General features: G+C 39.5%; 1 protein-coding gene and 1 long non-coding RNA gene across 2 annotated transcripts; both read left to right on the top strand.

Annotated features, from left to right (window-relative positions):
- The first annotated feature begins 215 nt into the window (after nt 1-215).
- On the top strand, nt 216-4,362 carry LOC145452497 (uncharacterized). The gene is made up of 3 exons (XR_013919395.1): nt 216-1,614; nt 2,914-3,099; nt 3,991-4,362. It is a non-coding gene; the product is annotated as an uncharacterized LOC145452497 (long non-coding RNA).
- Nucleotides 4,363-6,547: 2,185 nt separating this feature from the next.
- LOC145451880 (hepatocyte growth factor receptor-like) lies at nt 6,548-26,328 on the top strand. The gene is made up of 16 exons (XM_080330099.1): nt 6,548-11,551; nt 12,050-12,252; nt 12,421-12,546; nt 13,134-13,268; nt 13,325-13,467; nt 13,537-13,658; nt 14,328-14,470; nt 15,390-15,524; nt 16,920-17,061; nt 17,881-18,013; nt 19,715-19,935; nt 20,928-21,097; nt 22,159-22,260; nt 22,931-22,959; nt 23,019-23,292; nt 25,182-26,328. Exons 1-16 carry the CDS (start codon nt 9,303-9,305, stop codon nt 25,442-25,444), a joined length of 4,590 nt encoding a protein of 1,529 aa, XP_080186225.1. The 5' UTR covers nt 6,548-9,302; the 3' UTR covers nt 25,445-26,328.
- Nucleotides 26,329-26,926: the final 598 nt, after the last annotated feature.

Raw genomic sequence — 26,926 nt, 5'->3', positions numbered from 1 at the left:
TCTCCGTCTTTTAGGGATGCCCTAGCCAGACCATATTGATGGAATATGGTCACAGTAAGATAATATTTTGGGCTATTTTACATGAACTTTCCAACATTTGATTTGATATGTCCACTAAAACAGTTGTTATTCTGCTTTCGAATAAGACCTTAATTGCTGGTTTCAATGGTAACTGTGTTTGTCAAAGGCTGCAAAGGTAATTTCTTTTCCTTGTTAGATGTTTATTTGTTTGTTTGTGGTGTTCATGGTGGTGGTTCGACTACACTGGTCATTTTACACCAGGCCGGTTCTTCTTCTTATTATTCCGTATCTGCCCGATTACCAGTGAACTCGGCCGCACAAACTCGGCACTTGGTGAATTCGGCCGTGGTAGATCTCGTAGCGGTACCGGTCACCATGATTGGTTACTGGAATGTTTGCCGGTGAACTTGGCACTTTGAGTGGTTGTCAATGTTGTACGGCGGTCAGGGCATGCGTAGATCACACAGTCACGGCGTGATTAGATCACAGATTGCGTAATTGCGGGAAATAACGCGACGCTCTTCACTTGGTGAACTCGGCCCTTGGAGGAATTGGCACTAGAACACCTTCGCATTAGAAATGCATTGAGTATGAATGAACAGTATCAAAAAGGAAATTTAAACGTGTCGTGGCTCGTGGTAGATCTCGTAATCTTGGGATCCTTCAACCGTGTTATCGAGACACCCTAATCCCAGAGTGGAATCGTCTCTCCAAAGGCAAAAAATAATTTATTTTGACGTGATCATGCGAAACATTTGTTGATGAGGAACACTGGCTTGTCGTGATCGATAAACGAAGAAGCGCCGCTTGATGTTCCACAGTTTTGATCTCACATACAACGCCTAGATCCATCTTCTCAAAACTTACACGACACAGGCCCGTGACTCACGCCATCGATTCCAAGCAGACCGCGCGTGGTCGGTATATGAGCGCTGTGTTATTTCCCGTGGCTACGCAATCCGTGATCTAATCACGCCGTGACTGCGCGATCCACGGATGCCCTGACCTCCTTACAAGATTGACGAATCACTTGATAATACTATTATTAGTTTGATAATTCATATTAATAGCTGTAAATACACTTCATTTCAAAATTTCCCGAGGGCCGAATTCACCAAGTGCCGAGTTTGTGCGGCCGAATTCACCAAGTGCCGGGTGCATCGGCAACCATCTGCCCACTTACAGCACGGCCCACTCCTAGGCTTTTTAAGACATGGCTATGCGAATCAGATGGCGAGGAGGAGCCTAGATAAACGGCCAACACTTCGGTAGGAATTATGGAGTCGACGTGTCACGCTCGAACCCGCAATTCATTGGTGTTTAGCTATAATGGAACGTACCACTACGTTTCCTCGCCATACCTTGTAAAATGAGACCGTAGCATTTGGCATTTCGTGTGGCAATTGACTTTTGTGTGGAAAATTGTGTTCGTTTTAGAACTTATCCGAAACTTTTATTCCGCCATAGATTGTATATGATAAAACAATATCGGAATTGATCCTAGAAGAATTCCAAAGCAACTCACCACAAAGGAGGATTTAAAGAAGTTTGATGGAAAATTGAATGAAAGCAAAAGCCTTTGCAAGAGATGTGGTATGTTGAATCTGTTTTGGTATTTTTAAATAGGCCTACTTTGTTGTGCCGATAGCAGACAGTATATATAAACGTAAGATGTGGAAGCTATCAAGGTGTTTTTAGAAATTCAGTCAGTCAAAGTGGACGATCGTATTGCTTGGATTATATTTAGGCTTATTTTAGCATCTTTGAGATGCAACTCTAAACGTGGACGGTCATGAACAGTAGGGCTCTTCAAAAATGACTTTTTTCTCAAATCGTACTGGCTACTTGATAAAATTGTTAGGTTACCTAATTTAAGCCTACAAACAAAATATGGTTCAAATCCAGCCAGTATCCGCTTTGCTACAAGAGAAGAAAGTTCCTATTTATTATATAAAAATGAATAATAAAAAATTTGAAGATTTTCTGTTAACCCCATGAAAGTGTTAGGCTGTCTATAGAAACGATGCTCACCAAATTTGGTTCAATTCCAACCAGTGGAAGCGGAGTTATTGCTGTCGAAAAATTTGGATTTTAATAAAATAGTACTTACGGTGAGCACAACTTTGATAAGTAAACAAAGAATCGGTCACCGTAAATACTATTTTATTCAAATCCAAATTTTTCGACGGCAATATCTCCGCTTCCACTGGTTGGAATTGAACCAAATTTGGTGAGCATCGTTTCTATAGACAGCCTAACACTTTCATGGGGTGAACAGAAAATTCTCAAATTTTTATTACCTATTTATTTTTATATAATAAATAGAAACTTTCTTCTCCTGTAGCAAAGCGGTTACTGGCTGGAATTGAACCAAATTTTGTGTTTAGGCTTAAATTAGGTAACCTAACAATTTTATCAAGTAGCCAGAACGATTTGTGAAAAAAAGTCATATTTTAAGAGCCCTAATGTCCATGTCAGAGAAACGTTTTAGGGTAGGCCTACTCATATGTCTCGCAGCGTTCTCTACATAATTGTCAATTGCGATACAAACTGTTTGCTTGTATTGGTAAAGCCATCCAACTTCGAATTGTAAAATGTTGGGAGTCTTGATATCAAATTTTTGAAAGGTGCACTTTGAGAAGATTTCGGAATCTGTCAAATTATACAAAAATTTAGCAAATTCTTTGACATATTTCATCTATTTGGGACTCGATCAACGTAAAAGAATTGGTAATCATTTTATACAATATATTGTATTTGTAGTTGAAGTATAGTAATAATTCTTATGGTTACCGCACTTGTAACGATTCACGGCCATAACTGGAATAATTAGAATGATGTAACTTTCAAATTGTCATGCATTTTGCAACAACATTGTTCTCAATTTTCAAGGTGCTGACCATTCGAGGAAGAATCACCCACCGGGAATTCACGATCCGTAAACACGGCCGACTGTTTCTCTCCTCAAGCGGAAGCGACAGAGAAGAGGAACGAAGAGAAAAAAGGAGCAGAAATAGCAAGAGTGTGACAAGTCGCGTCCGTTCGCTTTAATGCGTATTTCCATCCGCGAAGTAGTAGGTGGGAAAACTAATGGGCGTTTGGTTAGGGCTTATATAAGGTTGACTCCAGCGCTGTATTTGCTAAATGTTGCTATGAAATAGGTGTGGTGTCATTTGGTATCAATATTGACTATTGAAAGACCATTTGTTAGTGGTCATGGATTTGTTCGGCCAGTATGCAGTAATTTCTGATGGTCACTTCCCGGGCTTCTGTTCTCTAACCCCTCATGATTGTTATTCTGCTTCTAGTAAGACTGTCGATTCTAATGTTTTATCGTATCATTTGTCGGAGGTTTCGCTCGCTTTATTTACAACGTTTTGCTCTCTGCTAGGTCAATTACTGGCTGAGTATCACTACAGCCTAAGAAACTGCACTAATTCTCATTTTAATGTCTTGCTGGTTATCTTGCTGTCAATTCTAATAATTTATTAATGTCTATACCAGTGCCGCCACTCAAATGTTTTGTTCTCTGTACACAATATTGTTAGGTCTTCAGCTTTCCAGGCAGAGTATCTCCACTTTCTAGACTTGAGTATATATCTCTCCAACTAGCTGCCAAATAACTGATTCATTTGGATTGTTGAATTGATCATTTTGGACAGAATGTGAAGAAATTTTAGTCAAGAATTCTTTTTGTGTTAGTGGCTGTTTTCAAAGAGTGCTGAAGTAGTCATCGTTGATCTTGATAATCAAGTAGAAGTGACGATTGAAGTCAGTTCTCTAGTCATATAATATTAAAAAATATAATAATAAAACTTGAAAACTTGAGTGGAAATAGTTCAGAATCGAATCCATTTTAGTAAGTATGGGCGAAAAAAATGTAGGAGTCATTCGTTAGTCGCTACCTCTGCCATTTTCGCAGTACGAATGTCTTAGCTATTAATCATCATTTTCATTTTATTTCTGCAGGGTGTTGAAAAAAAAAGGCCGCATGCTGGTTATCTAACTGGCTCATCAGAAGATGAAACCTGATGATAAGGACTGTTTTCACTTTCTTTCTAAAGACATTCGTTCGTTTGTTCGTTTTATTTTTTACAACGGCATTATTGCCAATTCGTTTGAAATTAAATTATCACAAATGTGATTAATATGTACTAAATAATGTGGTGTGTGTACGCAGCCGTGATCAGGTTAAGCCCATAGTGGTAGAAAACAGGTTATTATATCAGGATCTTCTTCTTCTAACGTAGGATCTACATTCTACTCACCATGTTTAAAGGCTGTAGCATCTGCATAATATTTACATTATTGAAGGACATGGAAAAGACGTTGAATTGAGTCGACACAAAATCCCCCTTTCTACGACCTGCCGAGATCTAATATCTACTATATCGGCTCGGCTTTTCTACATCTTTGGTCTGTACTGTGTTTGCTGGGTCGTGAGTCGCACCCAGAAATTGTCATTCCCACACGGGGTTCATCATTTTCCTCAGTGGGTGCCCCGGGGGAATTTGTATTGTGGTGCTGAGATTGAGAATACTATTCGTCGCGACCATCCAGCGCGGCTATGGACAATGGAAAAATACACACTGTTTCGGCCAAGGTAGCATGTCTTGGTGTGTCGCGGCGCGGTATTGGCCGGCACCGAAATAATGCCTATTTCTGTAAATCATGCAATGGTATAATATGTCATATACAGGAAATGACGCTATGGCATCTCATTTAAAAAGAAAGACCTTCTATCATGAGGCCTTTTCATCGCATTGTTGTCTTATAAAGATAACTTCTGAGAAGCAAAATAAATGTAATCGTGAGTAATCGTGATTACATTTCCAAAGTAATCGTAATCGTAATCGACTACTTGCGGATTTTGCTGTAATCGTAATCGTAATCGTAATCACGTGATTCAGAAGTAATCGTAATCGCAATCGATTACATTCATGAAGTAATCACCCCATGTCTGGCCTAGTATTACTAGCCATGCAGTCTTTAGGATTACCGGACCACGGCCTAACATCGACTTCGCCCTCCGCCACATGCCACCTCATTTTGTCGTTTGCGTCTTCTATTCTCTGCATTACTTTTCATTCAGTGTGCATGCCTCTTATTTACTTCGCCTAGGCTAAGGTGGGTGTCTGATCTTAAAGACTACTCCAAGTTGTTTCGACACCTTCCTATCTTTTCATTGTATCGCAGTCTTGTGATGTTTTGAAACGATGAAAATATTAATAAACCTGATTGATTGATTGAAACATATTTTTCACTCCATATCTAGTTATCTACTATGCGCGAGGCGCAACGAAAATTCTGGGTATTACATGACTTTTATGAAAATTATATGTTGGTACTACCGTGAAAACAGCCCCGAAATTCTTTAGGCTATCTTTCTTATTGGGGGATTAAACTACTTCTACTTGACAAACTGAAAATAGCGAAAAGTAAGTAATTAGTTCACAAAATATTACGAAGTAGAAGTAGCAAAAAACAGATTTCGCGCCCCTTATCGTGATATCACAAAATATTAAAGAGAGAAATCAGAATGCTAGCAATGCCAATGGATAGTTTGATGGCATTGGCAATTGTTGAGAGTATTCTAGAATATGAAATTCGGACAATATACTAATTAAACACCATGAGCAGGAGGTAAATCACGTGGAGTGCGATTTTTTTCTATTAGCTGTGGCTTCGCGCCCCCTTCAGATGCTTTCACGCCCCCCCCCCCCCCCCAGTTTAAGAACCACTGCTTTAATGCCATCAAACTGGGATTGCTAGCATTTTGATTCCTCTCTTTAATATTTCGCGATATCACGATAAGGGTGGGGGGGGGGCGATTTTTAACTGTCAAAAAGTGGGGCGTATCGACAAAAGTTTGAGAACCACAGCGCTAAAGTGTTACTTCAAAACGAACTCGTTGGGTCATTGCTCCTCTCCGCCACCTAGTATGTAAGAATTGTCTCTAATGAACCGTGACAGTGTAAACAAACGGGCATAGCTGAGTGGCAAATCCATTGGTGTCTGAGGAGGTGGACTGGGGTTGAGAACTGAGGATAAAAACCTCACTCAGCTCTGTCTCTGAGCTGTGTCTTAGTGAGAGAGACTCAAGGCTAATACCAGGTGTTTTGTAGGTGAACAACGATCAGCTATATAATTTAAAGAGTGACAGTTTTCGGGCTGGAAGATTACTCAGCAGATCTAGATGTTGCTATAATTGAACTGTATATCTCAAACTTCTTGGGGTTATACTCATTTGTTTTTTGCTGCACTGCGTACACATGTATATCCCACATGGATCTCGAAATACTTATTTTACTCAAAGGTAATGTTAGTTATTAGTAGGGCAAGTTTTTGTTGCAGCCAAATCCGTGGAAAGTTGCATTTATGGTCATGCTCCTCCAGAGTGGAATTGGTGGCAAACGTCACGCGCAACTTTTCATTTAATTCTTTGATTATTCTATGGAGGCAACCCTTCTGTCACGCGCAACTTATTGACGAAAACAACCACTGATTCCAGTCTGGATGCTCCCTGAAATTATTAGGGTATGAGATACTCTGATCCGTATCCAAGGCACTGTAGCAAAACGGAGTGTTGTCGACTTCAACAAAATCAACAGCCTGAAAAATTGACCCAGTGAATATATAATTTTCGACGGTCTAGCCTGAATGTACGTCGAATCAGAAAATACCTCAAATTTAAACGACAGTGAAATAATCAAGCGATCTATTTACATATAGTGCCAAATATTTCCAGTAAAAAGTAAAGTTGAATGAAAAATCGAAAAAACTTGCGAATACTTTCATGAAAAATCGGAAAAGTTACAAAAAGTTGCATGAAAAAAATGGAGAAAAGTTGCAATATAAGGATCCTCCAAACAGTTTAAAACACCATACTACATAACTTCTGAGTATCTAGGAAGCGGCTGGAAGCTGTAAAAAGAAGTTGCAAAAGATGCAAAAACTTCCCCTAGTTATTAGTTATTGTGGTTATCACTACACCATGGGTCACCCCGTCATCCGGCATCATGGGATAACAAACCCATAACACCAAAACAAGAAACTGTAATTGAATGTGATATAATGGTTTCTTTGAAAAAAAGCTTGTCCCAGGGGTATACCATTACTTTCAGCCAGGCTTAAAATAACTTTGATCCTGGTTCCTTTTTTCTGCATGGCTCGAATCAGCTTGCCGTATTAATAAGCTAGATATCGTGGCCAAGTTGGAAGGGACAAAGGGTTTTGTAGAAACCACACACTGTTTCAAACATTCTCTTTCGTATTCGATTGTGATGAATTTGTCCCAATTACTATATGTACTGATGAATTAGTTTGTCAGCCCTGGTACTGGAATAGCCTATAGTTCGCCAATATCATGCACCAGTTGTGTGGTTAACATATTCGTGAATCTGCTGTGACGCAGTAATGTCAAAGTGAAATTCAGAGGTGTACAGTTGTATTAATTCTTACATAGCATATTTAATGTCGTTTTAGCTACTGCAAAGGACGGCACACTGCTGACTAAAGACTAAAATGGTGGATTAAAAATCACTGAACTCTTCGCATACCACTAGTTTTAGAATCAATGCTATATGTCATTTGTCAGTCGACAGAACTAACTGAAGGCCGCTCTAACCGAATGATGTGCCCTGTACACACTTGTTAGGGTTTTGTTCAGACGTGAATTTATTTTTCACCATTAGGGAAATACCCTTTTTAGAGATCAATTTAGTTTGGGTATTGTATTCGTACTGTTAAGATTGTTAATTTGATAATGAAATGTTTGTTGTTGCTATTTTGTTTAAGCCTGCCCCAAAATCGCTTCAATTCGAAGTGGAAATTGTTCTGCTTTGTTCACGAAAATGGGGTACCCCTTTACAGTACTGTAATGTCTTGAAGATGAGTAAACTATGAGGCATTAACTTGGTTATGGCTATAGTTTGCTAACTATTATCTATTGGTTGTTTATTGTTTACTCGTGTCCTAAACACTCTTTTTGATCAGCTCAGTTTTACATTACTTTTTCTCTGATGCTCTAACACAGTGGTTCCCAACCTTTTTTCACCCACGTACCATTTCGAGGTTTTATGCAGTGCTCGCGTACCACCACATAAGTTACGCGCGCTGAAGGAGGTAAAAAATGTTTCCATCGTTTATGACGTCATAATGACGTATTTGACGTATGCGGTGGGTCATAGTAAATACTATCAAACTAGGCATTATCAGCCAGCGTTAATGGGATGCATGAAAGTGTTTTTTCACCACCAGTCACAAGAAAAACAATATAATAATGAAATAACAGCAAACAACAAGCGTCAATTGTTTTAATGCGATGGCTGCATTTGCTAATTTTCCACTAGCCCAGCGGTTCTCAAACTTTTTTAGACACGCCCCCGTTTATGATGGTGAAAAATTTCTCGCCCGCCTTATCGTCAGATCACAAAATGCGACCAGAATGCTAGCAATCCCAACGAATAACTTTATGGCATTGAAGGTTATGACAGTTGATAAGAGAATTCTTGAATATTCAATTAGGACTATACATAGAGCAGAAACAATGAATGGGAGGTAAAGCGCACGAAGCGCAAACATTTATTTCAGTTGGCCGCAGCTTCGCCCCTCCCCCCCCCCCCAGTTTGAGAACCACTGCACTAGCTGGTCGATGCGTGGCATATGTTTGCTCACAGCGCATCGAAAGTCAGGCATGGGCGCAACAGGTCGGTTTCGTTTCTTCGACTTGATAGTCATCACGAATGAAAATCCTTGATCGCACTACAACGTAGAAAGGAAAATTAGCAGCTGGGGAATAGCGTGAAAAGCTAGAGTCGATTACGAGGAGGCCACGCTAAGCCTGAAGTTTATTGGGGAAAAATCTTCGTGTTCAACCCCACCTTAACTAATAATAGTCCATTCGGTCGAAAAAAAAAACAGAATCTACTCGCGTACCACCTGGAAGACCTTCGCGTACCACAGGTTGGGAACCACTGCTCTAACAACATGATTCAATATTGTGTATCTAATTTTCTTATAGCCTTGATAAATCAAAGCAAAGTCAATTTTCACAGCAACAATCATCATGGAATTGTATTCATCTACTGTAGATGTAATTAGAGTCGTGTATAGACATTGAAAAGAACAATACCACTCATCTTCATTACTTTCTCATTCCCAATTCCTTTTAGTAGCCTATATACCAACTGTAGAAACGAATTGCCCAGTAAATATTGTTACATTTCAAGAAAGTGGCATTTTGCTAGCAAGCTGTCCTAGATCGACTTGACGGTTCATGGATGGCTTTCACAAATGGGCTACTTTTGTTAATCCTTCATACGATTGTGATTTCTACAACAAGTGCCGATATCACATGCCCACATCATGAAGACGCACAGGACCTGAATGTTACGATACACAGGAGCCTGGATCTGTTCACCAAGATCGGACACCTGCACTCCATGAAGTTATGTAGAAAAAATGGTGACATATATGTTGGCGGTGTGGATGCGATTGCAAAAATCTCCAAAAATTTATCAAGCGTCGAAGTTTATCGATACGGGAAAGGTGGAGATAATAGGATAAAGTTCCTAATTATTGACGAAAGAAATGATTATCTTATTGCTTGTGGAAAGACGGACTTGTGGAGCTGTGTCCGACATCAATTAGACAATATTGCAAAGAATGTGAAGTTGATTTCAAACAGTGACAATATATTTTCTACAAACGGTACAACGGCAGCAAGCCTGTCATATCAAGGTAATACTCCAATACTTCATATTGCCCGCACATTAGATGATGACGTCGATTATCAAAAGCAGCTATCCGTTTCCAGTAAAATTTGGAATGCAACCACAAACAGATTCGAATTACTCGCAAATTTCACAAATAGTGCCACACAAGAGCATGTTGAATCGAGCGTGACAGTTTCAGAACGGTTCGCTGGAATGTACAAAATTCGATATGTGTTTGCGTTTTCTGACAATGGCTTCTCATATTTTATATCGAGTCAACCGAACAAGCTGGACTCTACTAAACAGGAGATGCGTATTATTAGATTGTGTGAGAACGATTATACGTACCAAAACTATGCTGAGATGCAACTGGTGTGTAAATGGAGGAAGAAAAAATATCAACAACCAATAACAGGGTACTTCACCAATGTATCTGATGATTTTATCATGAGAATGAACATGCACAGTAGAAGGGCTCTGTTTGTGCTGGCGAGAGATTCAGACTCAGCACAGTCCGACTTTGCCGTATGCAGTTACGATATGTCAGATATTGATATCCAGTTCAATCGGCAAATGGAAGATTGCGGGAGAAGCAACAATCCCAAATTTGAATTGGGACTGGATTTCTTTTACAATGGAACGAAAAGATACTGCAAGGACATAACATTTGTTGAACAATCTAAATCTACGTGCTCACAGGCGACACCGTTTTATATCAAGAAAAATTTCATAAGAAAAAATTTACTGAAAGAGGCCCAGCAACCCTTGCAATTTGCCTCAGACCCGGTCAGCATGGCGGCGACCACATTCGAGGGAAATACCGTTATTACACTGGGTTTTGAAAATGGAGATGTCAAAATTATGTACCCTGAACCGATCAAGCAAGACGGAACATCGCAAGTCGGAACAACACTGCATCGGAATCAGTCAGTATCAATTGTTGATGTCCATCATTCTAGCATCTATGCTTTGACTGAATCTTCATTAAACGTCATTGATATCAAGGATTTTTGTTACGTCATACCAAACTGTGGCAGCTGTGTAACAGACAAGTTTATAAATTGCGAATTTTGCAAAAAAAGAGGTTGTCTACCGGCGGCAGAGTGCGATTCCGCAGATTGCTCGGACAGCTTGTGTTCGCCTGTGATTCATTCCGTTCAGCCTAGGACCGGCCCCTTAGAGGGTGGTACGAAGATCACCATGTGCGGCAGTGCTCTCGGCCACGCCATGCCAGAATATACCGCTCATCGCAACGTTGCCCTTGGCGAAAACTTGAATTGTTCCGTTTCTGACGCGGAAAGTTATAACATCTTAACATGCACAACGGAAAAGCTAACGCAACGCATTGCACCCTTAAAAGTCCCGATATCCGTTCACATATTTTCTCCCAGCTGGCCGAATCAGTCTCGTCACGACCGTTTTGACATCAACACTACCGTCGAGGTCGGATTTTTCACATTCCTACAACCCACCGTGGTTGACTTCTTCCCCCGTAAAGGTTCAATGGAAGGGGGTATCGCGCTGACGATATTGGGTACTAATTTGCACATCGGCGCCAGCGCTAGGGCTCTTATCGGTAACTCTACCTGCGAAGCTTATTTCCGGAATGAAACCACGATGAAATGTAACATTTCAAAATCGGACCAGCATTTCTCGGGAATTATGAAGCGCGATGCAGATGCTGGGAGTACAAGGATTGTGCGATCTGTTCAGTTGCAAATAGACAACGCGAAACTTGATCTGCCTGGTGGATTGGAGTTACGAGCTAAACCCAAATTGATTATGGCAAGCGGTGCTTTAAGAAGTATTGAAAGGTATTTAACTGAATATTTTCGTCATGTACTGTTTTTAATGACTCCAGTGATGTATCACGATGTAGCCCATAAGTAATATTACGAAATTTGTTATCGTTGCTAGAGGGCTAGAGCACAGGTCACACAATTTGCTGGTCCAGGCTCAAATCGCTTTGGCTGCCGTCACCCTAAAACCCGGCACCGACAAGAAAAATCTATTCAACTGGATCCATTCCAATTGGTTGGGTTGATTTAGTTAGGCGATTCGGCATAAAGGTTGTCGAATCTATAATACGGATCACTGATTCGCTGTGGCAACCCCCGCACGGGAAGAACCGAATGACAATAAGTCATCGGCCCAGTGCTACTGATAAATAGTAGTCAATGAAAAGAATAAAGTTGAAACAGCTAGATAAAGTCTTTCGATCAAACACCACCCAGACTTGTAATCTGTTAATATGTAAAAACATGTTTGTTTTTTTAAAAATATGATTACACATTGTACACATATATTTCCAGTGGTGGTATTCATGTCAGAATACCAGGTATACATTTGGAAAATGTGGAGGATCCGTATGTCCAAGTGGTACCATGGAATCGATCGGATGACACGATCGTAGCAACGCTGCCTTGTACTATTGTGAAGGGACCCAAAGGTACCAAGTACTTGGAGTTTATAACATCGGCATACGAACTTGGAGAAGAAAAGAAGGTTGCTTACTGTGAGTAGATTGTATGTTGTATGTGGAATTGTCGTTGTGTTTACTGTAGTCCTAGCAATAAACAGGAAAAATCATACCAGCAGGGCCACAGAAAAACGACTCCCAGAATGCATGTTCTCTTGATACTGAAATTGCAACCATAAATCAAACGGTTATATTCAAATCCAGTACAGGCCAACATTCATCTCGATGGAACAACGGTCGAAAGCAAAGGAATAAGAGTTTACACGGATCCCATCATCAAAGGATCACAAGCCAGTGAGAAAAACAATGTTGTCACTGTGATCACCGAAGGTACGCGTTAAAATTCAAAATCATGCAAAATCTCAACACAAACTATCGATATATTACTTACGCTGTGATGTTGGTACTGTATCTATGAACCTAATAGCCGAGTTATTGAGTTTATTGGTCGCTGACCAATGACATTGATATGGGATCGCATGCGTTTTTCATTACCTATCATAACTATAACCTATAGCAAACTTGATCATGGTCGTTACATTCCTGTCTACCTCAATGCTCTACCTTTACGATGTCCGGAGATGAGGTTCTGATAATTTTTTTATTTTATTCCATTTCATTTATCATTTTTGACACTTGGCTGCGGTGAAATTCGCAGAAAACTGAGAAAAATTGCAATCGTTAATCGGTCTTGCGAGTTTGTGAGTCTTCTAAGAATTAAATTCAATAATTCTGTGCCGTCGTCAATCTCCCTTTCTCTTCTGATTTAAACGAGGATTATGTTCATCGAGAGGTACTCAATGACTTTCCACTCGTGACTAAATATATATTTCCTATTTTTGATTTCAATCAGGGATATAGCCTGTATGCCTGATTTCAATGCATATTGTATATTAGTTAACATGCTATGTTTTCAGGTCAGGAGTTAGAAGATCGTTGCCAAAAAGCTGTCGCAGATATGTTCTCGCATTGCGATTATGAGGTTGTGATCGGAGTTTATGTATGCACTAACGAATCATTATTGGTGGAACGCGATTATCTCATTTGCAAAGGTTTGACACTCAACTGTATGATAAAAATTCTTGGAATTTATTCACAATCTTTGCAGTGGACAAATATGCCTTGGAAAGTGTAACTCAAGGCAATGTTTTACCTGTTATCGTGAGACTCGGTACTAAGTTTGAAGCTCCAGCCGGTGAGATAGAATTGAACAAGGGTATGACAGGCGCTGCTGTAGGCGCGATTCTCGGGGTTAGTAACAAACAGTCCTGACATGCTTGTCACAATTTCAAACATACATTATCGTATCCTATCCCTTAGGTTATTGTGACACTCTTTCTGGGTGGCACTTTCCTCTTCGTTCGACGAAAAAGGAAGAAAGCCCGACAGGCCAGGGAGACGCAACAAGCGGATAGTTCAGTTCGATACACCGATTCACCCGGGTATTTTTCCTCACGAATTTTGCGTCTGGTTTGTTATATCCCAGATATTTTCCTGTGCAATTTTTCACAGTAGGCCTATATAAAGTTTGCGGAGCAGGGAACTTACAACCCAGAATGAAATTAGTAGAAATGTATGCAACTCAAAACAAAGAATCGGAACTACGGTATATAATTTAATGAGAATTTTGCCGTACTATCATTTTGATATTATAATATTATGCAGGACCTAGCCTATATATTTGTTGTTATGCGAGGTTCTATTGAAGTGTCTGCATTGCAAAGTTCTGTTACAGCCTGCAACTCAATCTAGACTAATGGTTTTCTTTTGAAAGGAATGTGACTTTGCTATGTGCTAGTTTCTAATATACCGTACCATTAATTGTCGTTAAATCGTACTGTCGAATATCGTCAAATTTTGTTTGAAAAGTTTTCCAAATTTCACATATTACCAGTCTCAATTCAGTTTTACGCCACTTTTTGTTGCAACACTTGTAGCATTGTGACGTAACATAAGTCGAAAGTAGACTGTGCTATCTGTATGACATAAGGATCATTTCTTAAAGGTGTGTAAATTGCATTTTAAAATGTTAAATCAGTTTACAATTTGGTGTTGATAAGATGATTCCCGATTATTGTACCTATTGATCGGAATTCCTCTTTCCTTTACAGCCATGCAAAAAATCCCGACACAATGCCACTCCTAAGTCCGGGACAGCTCATTATACAAAGACTGCCGAAGGAATTGATGGAAGAGATGTCTCCGCTTTTAATTGACGAAAAGCAACTCAAATATGACAAGGACGATGTAATCGGTTCGTCATTTTAATCGTATCCATCACAAATCCCTGATGCCTGATAGCTATCCATGTCATACCAAAAAAGGATGCACTACATGACATGCTGTGTCCTTGTATCACCCTTACTGGATATTACATTATATGGTGACTCGGTATAAATTCCAAAACTATTACTCTTGGTTAACTTGAACCTATGTTCAAGTGATGCCAGACACTCAATACATTTAAACACTGAACAGAATGTATTGCAATTGGTCAGTTAAATCTCAACTGTTGAAACTTGGTAGATGGTCATCTTTCGACTGGTTTTTTGCACCATTACGAAAAGTATGTATTTTCGCTTTGTAGTAGGCTAATATATTGAAGAGTAAGGATGAGTTATTTATTTTATGGTATTTGGGTGGCTTTTCCTTGGCTCTTAGAAACCTTGATCAAGAATCTGCTACTGCTATGAGAATTTTACAAACAACCATTTGTTTTCACCACAAAATTCGAACATAACACTTGGTAATGATTCAAGGCATTTGATGTGATGGTCATTGCTGAAGTCCTCACTAAAACTGCTGCTATCCATACAACAGAAGTTGTTGTATGAGCTGTATTTAGGTACTGTATCACAAATCAGTTGTAGACTACTGTGTCTAGATCAGAATTATATCAATGAGAACATATCATTATTATAATTATGGGCTTACGAGTTGTTACACTGATACTGGCATCTCATAGCCTTTGACATTATCATGAGCTCATTTTGCCGTATTCTTTATACCAATATGCTCTATTTCACAAACCATACATTACAAACTGACTTCATTACCATTGTATGACAGGCTTCATCATGTTTATTTCAACCCATTTAAGCTACGAAACAATGTAGTCTTTATAGAACAGGTATTTTCTAATTAGTGTGTTATAATAACTTGTGTTACCATAGGGAAGGGAAATTTCGGGATCGTATTTCATGGGATTTACTTTGCCGAGGATAATGAAATGGAAGGCGCCAAAGTAGCCATAAAGACAATGTCAAGGATAGAAGACATTCATTCCATAGAGCTATTTTTGAGAGAAGGTAATATTGATTTATCGGTACGTTACGCATGATACTACCTGGTTGATCTAGCACAAATATCACTGTGATCACTAAAACAATGTTTATATTGTACAAGATGGTGATTGGAAATGTGTTTTATCACGATTGCTGTCACTGATTCAATTTTGCTAGTGTTTGGCCAACGATTGGGAGATTGGTGACATTTGTGAAATACAGTTAACGGTTATAGGCTAAAAAACGTTGTGTAATGTTATAGATATCTTCGTGTCACTGGTAATCGTATGTTGTATCTATAGCCTATCATCTTGGCACATGTCCGTTTGAGATAGATTTTATTATAGAGACATGAAATCATGTAACCATATTGCTATTCTGAAATTTCGTATATCAATCGTATCCTTGCCCTAATTTATTCAACCTTATGTTGCCTGATAGTTAAGTGCGCCGTTCTTGTTTGAGGCTAATTCAGGGGTGGCCTTTTCAGCCAAAGTGCCTAATCTGCGAAATATTGTACTTTTTGGTCATTGGTCATGGTCATATACGACGATCTACGAAAACTGTGACTGGCTACGCTAATGCGTCGGAACTGATATTTTTGTCATCAAAATCCCAAATTTCACGGTCAGGCTAATCAAATTTTGGTTACTTGGTTTTGTTATTATATTTTCTGATAATATAACTAATTTCGAAATTAACCCGCAGACCACTCAAAACCTTCTCGCGGGCCACGGGTTGGCTGCCTCTTGGCTAATTCTTGGTCAGAGTTGAAAATAGCTAATGTAGGCCATGACATACTGTGTTGATTGAACTAATCACATATTTGATTATCATTTTAGACCAACGCATTTAGTATATTTCACACAAACACGAGAGGATTAACCACGTAACACTCCTGATTTATATTTCTCACGACAAGCATGAGGTATCACGAAAGCCCGATCTTGGTAGTTGATCACGTTCCAGGACAATGTTTGCGAATTGTTCTGCTGGTACTATTCGTTATAATTCATCGTAATATTGTCCGCAAACGGTAAGGTCTGTAGGGGTATTGTCACTTCTAGAGTTACTTCACGTCTTCATCACAGCATATATTTAAACTCGAAGACTTTCGAGAGTTATCAATGGTACACTAACGGGTTTCAAGCAGATTCAAAAGTAAAGCAAGATGGTAATCACAGTGACAGACCATGAAATTTGCATTTTAACTATGGCTGCAATAAACCTTGAAGTATGCAGTACAATAATAGCAACGACAGACTAAGGTAAAACTACAGACGCCATGTAGAAACCAAAACAAGCAAAATTTCAATGTTTCTTTCTGCGTTGTTTATGTGAGTGATCTCGATTACTTGGAACCAACGTTTCTCCTAAATTCGCATCTGGACTCGCTAAAACCGCCGCTTTTCCTTCCAGCTCTATTGATGAAAGACTTCAAAGACGAGCACGTTCTGACGTTGATAGGCGTTATGATGGAGGAGGACTTCTCACCGTTAGTCGTGCTCCCGTTTATGAAGCATGGCGACCTGCTAACTTTCGTTCGAAATCCAGACAACAAGTGAGGATCGCCGATAGTTTTGTGGCCAATGAATGATAACTTTTTTTCAAGAGCCCAAGATCTTTCAACAGTGTCAATGTTACGTGTGGTTGCCTTTTGAAAGTGATGCCCGACCCCAATTTACACGAAATTCTGTGTCATGTAAAATACAGATAATTGTCTATAAGTTATTGGGGCACACCGAACGTGTGTGTGTATAGTGTATGTATTCTGTTAACACATAGCACTACTGGTCACTTGTAGTTTTCCTGCAAGGAGAAATTCCTGTCCTATTGATTTCTATAGTCCCGACACTGTAATCTTCATAGTGATGGCCAGACACTCACCTTACGTTATAGATGACGCTTTAAAATGACGTTTTGATTAAAAGATACCTTGTTCGCCGGGTTCACATTCCTCAAAGGTTTTTTATATTTTAAAAAATGAACCAAAATTTTCAGAAATAAGCCGCCGATAGCATCAGGTTACTTGGCATTCTTGTAATAGTCATTGGTGGTTAATTTTCGTCTTTGCAGCCCCTATAGAATAGGCGAACGAACCCATTGGGGTCGCAACCCCTATGTTGAGTTGCGTTTTATAAAAGCGTTGATGTAATTCGTAAAAACCAAATCCTCCTTTGGATTCGACACCATGTAATACCCCAAAACCTTCTTGGCATACAAATTGTGTTTTGTTTATCGTTAATACATGGAATTTTTAACAAATTTGAACGCCTGACGATTTTCTCTCTCATCCATTATCCCGTATTATTTGCTTACGACGGAGGTGATGGCGAAATATTTGTTACCTGCGTCTGTGACGTGATCCATCAATCGACAGGCCGACTGTGAAAGACCTTATCGGGTTCGGGCTGCAGGCATGCAAGGGAATGAAGTATCTGGCGGGTAGGGGATTCGTGCATCGGGATTTGGCCGCGCGGAACTGCATGCTCGACGAAAACTTCACCGTGAAGGTATCTATCTATCACGTTCATTGGCAGATTGGTTGGCTTTATGACTGCTGTGAGGATGTATGACTTGACATGACGCGTCGGTGGATACCAAAGGTGGTCTGTAACGTACTTAATTTGTAGGTTTTGACAACTTGTACTGCATGCATAGTGCTGGGCACAATGTTTTCAGAACTCGAATCTGAATTGAGTATTAATACTAATGATTCGACTTGAGTTGTGAGATTTGATATTTTCAGGTACTGAAATTATACACTCCGTTTCCTTAAGAGTTGATTGATGCACAGTTCATTTTCTGCAACAGTAATCTATTAGATGTCAAGTTAGTTGTGTGTTTTGGTAGATATCTGCTTTTACAACTCAATGAGAATTTGGGGTTGTGCCGCGACTGCTTACAGAAAAGTGTAAGTGTTCACCGCGAGTTACTAAAGGTCAAGAACCACTGGTCTAATGGAATAAGTGTGGTTGAAAAAATACCAAATAATCGGTATTCTGTATTGTGTATTATATTCGTTGCAGTCGCGTAAAAGGTACATATCTGAAATTACTACGTTGTTCATACTTTTGTGACGTCATAGTGAGTAATACTCGAACCGAACCACTTTTAGGTACTCGATTTTGGCCGGCCCTGGTACAACGTACTCGCGAGCTTACGTTGTTAAGGCTACATCTACTTCTACTTTTAAACATTTTGGGGGGCAAAGAAGCTTATTTTTTACACTTTGAGTTTTGTAACATAGAAAATAGTTTTTGGATATGTTTGCATCGCTTTTCTACTTCAACTTCATGTAGTATTGACATGTCTCTAAAATGCTTCTTCTACCTGTAATTTGGTGTAAACTTGCGTGGTTTCTTCCACTTCTCCTTGAGTAGCAACACTGACTATTTTGACCACCTCCCGTGACTGCCTCTGTTTTATGGATTGGCAGTCTTTCGTTTATTTATTTTTCATCATTTTGATCCGTCTGGAGATAATGACAGGCTTCGAGGGTTATTTTCAGCTGTCTGATCGCCGATCGATTTGAGATTCTAGTATCGGCACAAACTATGCGACGTAATCTCAAAATAGTTTTGATTTTGTACGATGTGCAGTCGATGTAGGCCTACCACATTTTACCGTTTTCTTGACAGTTTTGTTGATCACGATTTTCGGGATATCAATGACTGGTTACAACACTCAACGTAATTGTATTGCGATGACTCTTTATTTGATCAAAATTGGCTTTCCTACATGACATACATCGTATGTATTTTTCCAAAGGCGAACACTCTGTGCAAGTATAAAAATCCATAAACAGTGGTTGTTAAACGCGATAGTCCTATAGAAACATACCATGGCCGAAACTAAAACTATCTAACCATCTACTCCACTTTCGGCGTAACATTATTTTCTCCGCCTACACGTCAACCTTGTGTGATCTTACACTCAACAATGACACATTTTGGTGATGATAATACATGACTCGAAGGCATGCCTGACAAAGAATCAGTTTCCAATTAGTTAGCGATGACAAAGGTCTACAACTACGCTAGCTAATGCTTGAAATTGTCCAATAGAGTTCTAAATTCAATTATCCCATGGAATCTTTTTGAGTAGTCTTGAGCGCCCCACTTATCCATTCATCTGTTGAATAGGACATTACCTCGAGTGGATTGATCTCTGCCGCATTTAGCCGAAGATTTACAAATTACGGCTTGTCACAGGTTGCAGATTTCGGCCTGGCCCGCGAAATTTATCACAAGGAATACTACAAGCCGCAGGAGAGCGGCGGCAAGATGCCCGTTAAGTGGATGGCACTGGAGAGCTTACAGCAACAAAAATTCAACACAAGCACGGACGTGTGGTCTTTCGGTATACTCGTGTGGGAACTGCTCACCAGGGGCGTGACGCCGTATCCAGACGTGGCTGCTTTCGACGTGTTGGAGTAAGCTGTATTTTTCTGCATTGTGTATTTGAGATACATACATAAGCTACACTTATATTCAATGGAACACAATGATGTCATCGGGCTTCTGTAGATCAGAAAATATTTATTCAAGTACGTCACCCTTTTCTCCTATCCGCTCGAGTACTTATGAAATCTGGAGCTTTGGGTCTTTGTCCTTTGGTTCAAGGCTGTTGATTTCAAAGCAGAATTATCGGATATCTTTTTGTATTACTCGTATGTGGATTGTTGTAATATTGTCAACAGACCGACACGCCAGCATGTTATTGTGTACCGTACTATCGTTTAAAAAATATTTGTCGGCCTATTCGGGATCGGGAATGCGTTTTGAGATGGTTATCGTATTTTAATATTAATGTTCTTGGCATTCAAGTCTCACTCTTTGGATATCATTTTACACTTTTATTATGTTTATCAAGGATTTATAGTGTATTGTAATGTTAGTCTACACCCTTATCGTGGGTTGGGGACGTTGTAAATCTGGCATGTGTGCCATGAGTAGGTTGTGCCGGCAAATTCCTACCTTATAATACTGGGAAAAAGGATCAAAACTCACAAAATATGCTGACCAAGACGACCTTGTGCGGGGCATGCAACCTGAAATACAAACACCAAATAGGCCCTGAAATTGTCCGGTGGGCTCCTGAGGTGGCTGAAGGCACCCAGTCAAAACCCTATTAAATTTGATAAGGCCAAGGAAAAAAGCCAGTGTCTATATGTAACAAAATCTTCTTGAATACCGCATTGTCACGAATGGTCGCAAATTGCAAAATAAACGCATTTCCCAATTTCAAACATAGCCCACAAGAATCCTTCCATGCCAAGAATAGACAAAACTGGCTCTGAAAAGGTTGGCTTATACATTTTAAATTAGTCTCGATTATCTCCATTGTCTTTTTGGTGATAATGCAAGGATTTGCCTGACTCTCTAACTGTAGCGACACACCGGTAGGATATCAATCTGTTTTCAGATATCTACTGGATGGTCGACGTCTGAAACAGCCCGAATTTTGCCCCGACGAGCTCTACAGCGTCATGCTGCAATGCTGGAACCCGTTGCCTGAAAAGCGACCAAACTTTGATCATCTTACGGACATGGTTAATGATATTTATAAAAACAGCCACGGAATCCATTATCCAGGTAATAGAAATGGTTTTTCTTAGCCAAATTCGATTTCTATCTGATATCAATAATTATGATATTTGAAGTGTATTTGGTTTATACCTTTTATATTGGTACGGATGGTACCAGTGTTGATTTTGTGCTTTGTTGGAGATCCAAGGGTTAAACACCACCTAAATGAAGCAGTATGTTTATAAATAGCATGACCTATGCCTAAATGTATAATGAAAGGTCAATGGCTTCTAGATACACATATTCATATATCACTTAACAATGGATGCAAGTCAATTCTAACCAAATATATATGAGAATATAGCCTTTCAAGTAGATTTTGTAAGATCAACCTCTGTTGTAATACTTGAATTGTCTGATTTTTACCGGTACCTGTATTTCAGAAATCTAATGAATTGCGTTATTGCTCAATGGCGATTCACATGTTTAGATACATCTATAGCCTATATCAGTATGTAAATGAAAAAAATATTCGTGATCTATGCAATATATGCTATTCACCGCACCTGTGCTGCTGTGCAGTAAAATTTCACCCGCTCATAAATTCCAAAGAGATGAAGCTGTACCGGCTATGTTTGATAAGGCGGTGATAAAATATTGTAGGAGCTCAGTCATTATTTCCACCAGCAAACAAACATATGGGAATCCTAAAGCATACCGGCAAAAATCTGAAATCCAAATCACTTCTCAAATTTGTGAAATAGGAAATTAATTTTGGATAGATTTGTATTCTTTTTATTATTGGAATTCTTATGTGGAATTGACGATACAGAAATTGAATCACAATCACGCAATATAGTTTTTAAGTTATGCGTATTTGGATCGCTGTTAGCCAATTCTGAAAGTTGTTGCGGCACAGAAGACTGCTTATTTGTCCCCGATAGGCCGCACCTTCTCAGTAGGTGTACTTTGATATAGAATCCCTTAGAACTGATGTGTTCCATTGGCATGGTAATCAACAAAATCAACAATGAAATTTAAAAAGTACCAACGATACTCTAGTTCTCTTTCACGATGTATTCTGTATAGTACCACGAAAAGCCACTGGCAGCGAGTTTCCTTTGCAGGACTGGATGTCACTTACGTTAACTTCGACGTCCATCCATATCCTTCGCTTCTGCGCACGTCCGAAAGTAGAACCACCGGAGATTCGGATGTATTCCTCTCAGGTATACTAGTTTCCCTTGATTTTATATTTTGCATCAGTATAAAGATTGTGTTGCTCATTTATATACTTGTATCTGAGTTTGAGGTCAAATTGACAATAGTTTTTGCGTATGACTTAAAGCAGTCGTATATCCTATTTGAGCCATTGCTGGCTATTGTAACTTTGAAATAGAACAGTAGTTTTCAATCGTTGATGGTTCATGTCCCCCCTAAGAGCATGGAGACTTGTCTGCCTGCTAACTCGAGTGTCTCGTGTACTGAAATTATACAAACCTTGCCACTACAAGTTACTTCATATGTTTTTTACTCAAATTCCAGTTTTGCTGCGTTTTCCATACCGTGGGAGCCTTGAAACCATCCAAAATATGAGGCGCAAGGCTGCGACCGTTCCGTGAAATGATCGAACAACAGCATTGTCGCAAAGCGCTAATGAAAAATTTATGGTTGAAAAATACCAAACTATCGTTGATATAGTGTAACAGGCATTATTTGATTTGTGATCGCCCCAAATTTACGTGTTTTGAACTTTTTAAGTATCTCATACTGGTGTGAATTCATTATAAGTGATAATTGAATACTCTTCTTTACGCTTGATACACATTTCGGAATCGAACCAGTCATACTTGTTGGATGGAAATATGTGATTAAAATAATAAATTTTTCATTTCACAGTGTCGCAACCGCCCTCTCATGAACTACAGGTAGAGTATTGCGCAGTTTTCATCGTAGATTCGTTTTCTTTATGCTACGCTTACTGCAGGACGAAGGCGGTTATCTCCTGCCTGTCTCAAGCGGAAGAACGCCGAGATCGGTGCCCGGGAAAGTGGTTTCAATCCCCGTCAAAGCTTCGAACGCACCTGACGACCACACGAAAAACCGTTACGTGACGTCGAGTGATATGAAAAATCCGCAAAAGACTGAGAACAACGGTCTCGACGGTAAAGGCACTTGCCTGGTACCGCCTTCTCCGATGTCGGACACGGTGAAGGCTGGCAATAACGCAAAATCGAGCAATGACGTTAATCGAGACTCCGGTAAGATTGCGTGTTTTTACTGCTTACTGCGCACACAAAACTAACTGACTTTTAGAATGCATCAATTCGACGTACGAGTGATCCCTGACGTGCATAAATTGAGTTTCACGTGGAACACAGTTTAAGATCACCAGTGGTCACGGGGAACATTGATTTGGCAAAGTCACCGCATTATTGGTATTTCGTCAATCAGTCCTGATACTTGGAAAATAGGGCCAGAAACTGTTAGGACTGACGAAAATTACGATATTATGAATGCGAGCCATTTTATATCACTCGGGTAGAGTTGAGAAAAGTGGGTTGAACCGGATTGAACTCACTGACTTGGACTCGGACTTGACTCGATGCTGTATTGAAAACGACTCAACTTGACTCGAGTCAAAACCATAAAAGTGAGATTGGCTTATGACTCGGAACCTTGTGACTTGGTTACAACCCTGATTTGAGTACTCAAATTTAATGGAGTACGCATAAATTTTAATCGAGTAGCGGGAGATAGTGTTTTTGAGTACCTTCCACTTAGAGTTATATGATCAACGAGATTTATAGTTTCGATGCTTCGATACCAACGTTGAAACATTTCATCCTCAATTGGACGTTTCGCAGCATCCAGAAGCAGTACAAAGTTACACACTTGGTGTTTGCCATAACCAAGTGTCGCTTGATTGCACTCTCGGTTTACAAGATTTGTTTAAAGTATCTGTAGCTTTCACATGTAGCTAACAGTTTCATACAACACATGCACCATTGTGACGGACGACCAACGTACACCATAAACACTCTATTATGACACTATGCAGAAAAATACGTTCGAAACTTCTTAATCAATTTAAAATTTGACGTTTTATTTCTTTAATTTATCGACGATCGTCCAACTTCTTGTATTTTAGAATTGAGATATAATAGGGTTACCATATTTTGATACTACGGTATTACAAAATCATAAAAGTTGATTTTGAAATGATTACTGGAAATCTTGTCATCACTTTGTCTCGACTCCCGCATTACCCACTTTTTTAAGATATATCTTTGGTGTTGACTGAAAATGAAAATCGTAATAGGTCATGACTTTGATCGTCTCCCGAATTACTCGCTTTTTTGCGTTACTTGTGTGGTGTTGACTAGAAAAAAAAAGGTCAACACTTTGATTGGCCACCCAAATGACCCACTCTAACGTCCGCATTATTTCTTTTGTATGCTATGCCGATTTTCAGTTGACCCTGTCCATTAGCCTAGCTGTAGAGGCTGTAGGCCTGAAGGAGGACGAATAGCCAAAAAGGAGGACATTTAGGCGGAGGACCTTGGAGGACTTTTCCATTTTCGTGAAAAAGGAGGACGTATGGTACAGGGTTGTGGCCAAGTCACAAGTCTCCGAGTCACAAATCCATCTCGCTTTTATAGTTTTGACTCGAGTCAAGTCCAAGTCAGCGAGCAGAGGGTCGAGTCCGAGTCATGGTATTGATGGCTCAGTTTCGAGTCAAAGTCTTGTTAAACCCACTTTTTATAACTCTGTTTGGTATTATCGAATGGTTCGCATTTATAATAAACTAATTTTACTCACTTTTAGCAGTTTCTGGTCGAATTTTCAAGTGCCAGTACTTTACTTTACTATTCTTCGAAAACACAATGAAATGTTGATCTTGGCCATCTGAGTTCCAAGTCATATGACTTGGTTCGAGTCATGCGCAATGACTCGAGTCCAAGTCGAGTCAATACGTTTCCGTATTTTGAAAAAATAACTCGAGTCAAGTCGAGTCATCAGAAAATCGTGACTCGATTCATTACAACCCTGGTATGGTATCCCTAAGATATAAACTTCTAATATATTTGGCGGCGATTGAGAACCGCGTACGTATTGTTATCATTCTAATTTCTTATTCGCAATATAGCGTCAACAAACAAAGAACCGGGGTCTGCCGGTGAGCCGCACTATCAAAACACTCCCGCTAGCACAAGAATGGAAAATCCCAATTACGCTGAGACGATCATATCCACTCCCGGCTTCACGGGTGTCAGGGAAAAACGAGACCTCGCAATAGATGACGAACCGCCAAGTACTAATCTATCGAACCCGTCGTACGTCGAAGTTGAATTGAAGCGTGGACCGTTAAAACGTAGCTCCAGCGAAAGCAGCGGCACGGTTGAATTATGATGTCATCCGACTTCGAGACTTGTGTCGCATACTGTGAGCAGTCGGCGGGATAGCTTTGCGACGTGACCAGAGGCGGTCAGTAACTGAGTACTCCACTCTTCCGGAGTCCTCGAGTAGTTTTGCATACTTGGAGTACTTACTCAATAGGTTATGGTTTTAGACTACTCCCATTTCTACATGAGTTTCAGTTTTTTGGCAAAACTAGGCCTGGAATACTTACTTTTTACTTTCTCGGAAATCATTACTTATAATTAGACTTGAGTACCATATGATGAGTACTTTGTTCACCTCTGCTATTGTGGTATACGGTAAGATTTTGCGCCTCCCAGTGCAAGCGTAAGTGGATAAGCGTTAGGAACGGATTCTTTGTGTCAAGTACCAACCATGACATACTACCACAGAATACTGTTCGCTTTTAACTGCCATGCGATGGTTCTTAAACCGTACATATAATGTACAACATATTTTCGGTGTGAAATTTGATGGTTAACGCTTGTCTTTTGCGGTGCTGTATTTCTTTAGAGAAAATTACGTTTAATTTTTGTTGCGTTTTGAGGTCACTGTCTGAAATTATTTCTGTAAATGCATTTCAACATGTTGCCTTTCGATAATTAATTCTCGCCTTGATCCCGATTATTTCGAGAGCGCTTGATTTCTGACAATAATTCCCATTTGATTATTATGAATCATTTTTATTTGGTGCTTTTAACATAGTTATGTTACCGACGCTGCGCTGATGGTACTGTTCATTTTGCTTATATTTCTTTATCGTGAACAGTTCCGGTGCTACTATTTAATTATGCAATTGACTAATTCTTCATGATGCACATTTTTTTTACTTCACAGTTCGCGCGAATATAATCAACATTGCTGGATCTTTAAAACGTGATGCAACATATGTGATTAGTGACATACTTTTTGTGTGTTTGGGATGCAGTGGGTTGGGGCTGTGCTTCCCAACCAGTGATATATAGATATACCTGTTTCCAACCCTTTTCAGTTCACAATCCACTTTTAATGCCAGTTTTATTGTGCAACCCACTATGAGATGTCATTAAAAGTGAAAAACAAATTGATGGGAGAAGAAATCAAAAAATAGAATATACTAATGCAAGTTACTAATAATGTGAAAGTCGAGCTTGTGTATTGGATATTAACAGATCAGGTTTAGGTTTGATTGGCTAGCATTCATACTCGGTGAATAGCCAGAAATACCTAAAATGTGTATGTAAAAGTATGTAAAAGTATTTCAAAAGTTTTTCATTTATACCTATAACAATGAAGAGATTGCAGATATTCCGTAACAACCAAAAGTAGTCTTCTTTGGCATATTGAAAAGAAATTTAACAATTAGAGATGGTTCGCCATCCACCTGAAATAACTTAGCTGGTTCGGAAGCACTGGGTGGGGACTTGAGGAATCAGGAGGGTTGTAACCGAGTCACAAGTCAATCTCACTTTTCTAGTTTTGACTCGAGTCATT

Source organism: Botryllus schlosseri, chromosome 12 (assembly GCF_051294905.1).
Source record: "Botryllus schlosseri isolate E-star chromosome 12, Bs_hap1, whole genome shotgun sequence".
NCBI lineage: Eukaryota > Metazoa > Chordata > Ascidiacea > Stolidobranchia > Styelidae > Botryllus > Botryllus schlosseri.
This window is presented reverse-complemented; position numbering and strand designations above follow the sequence as displayed.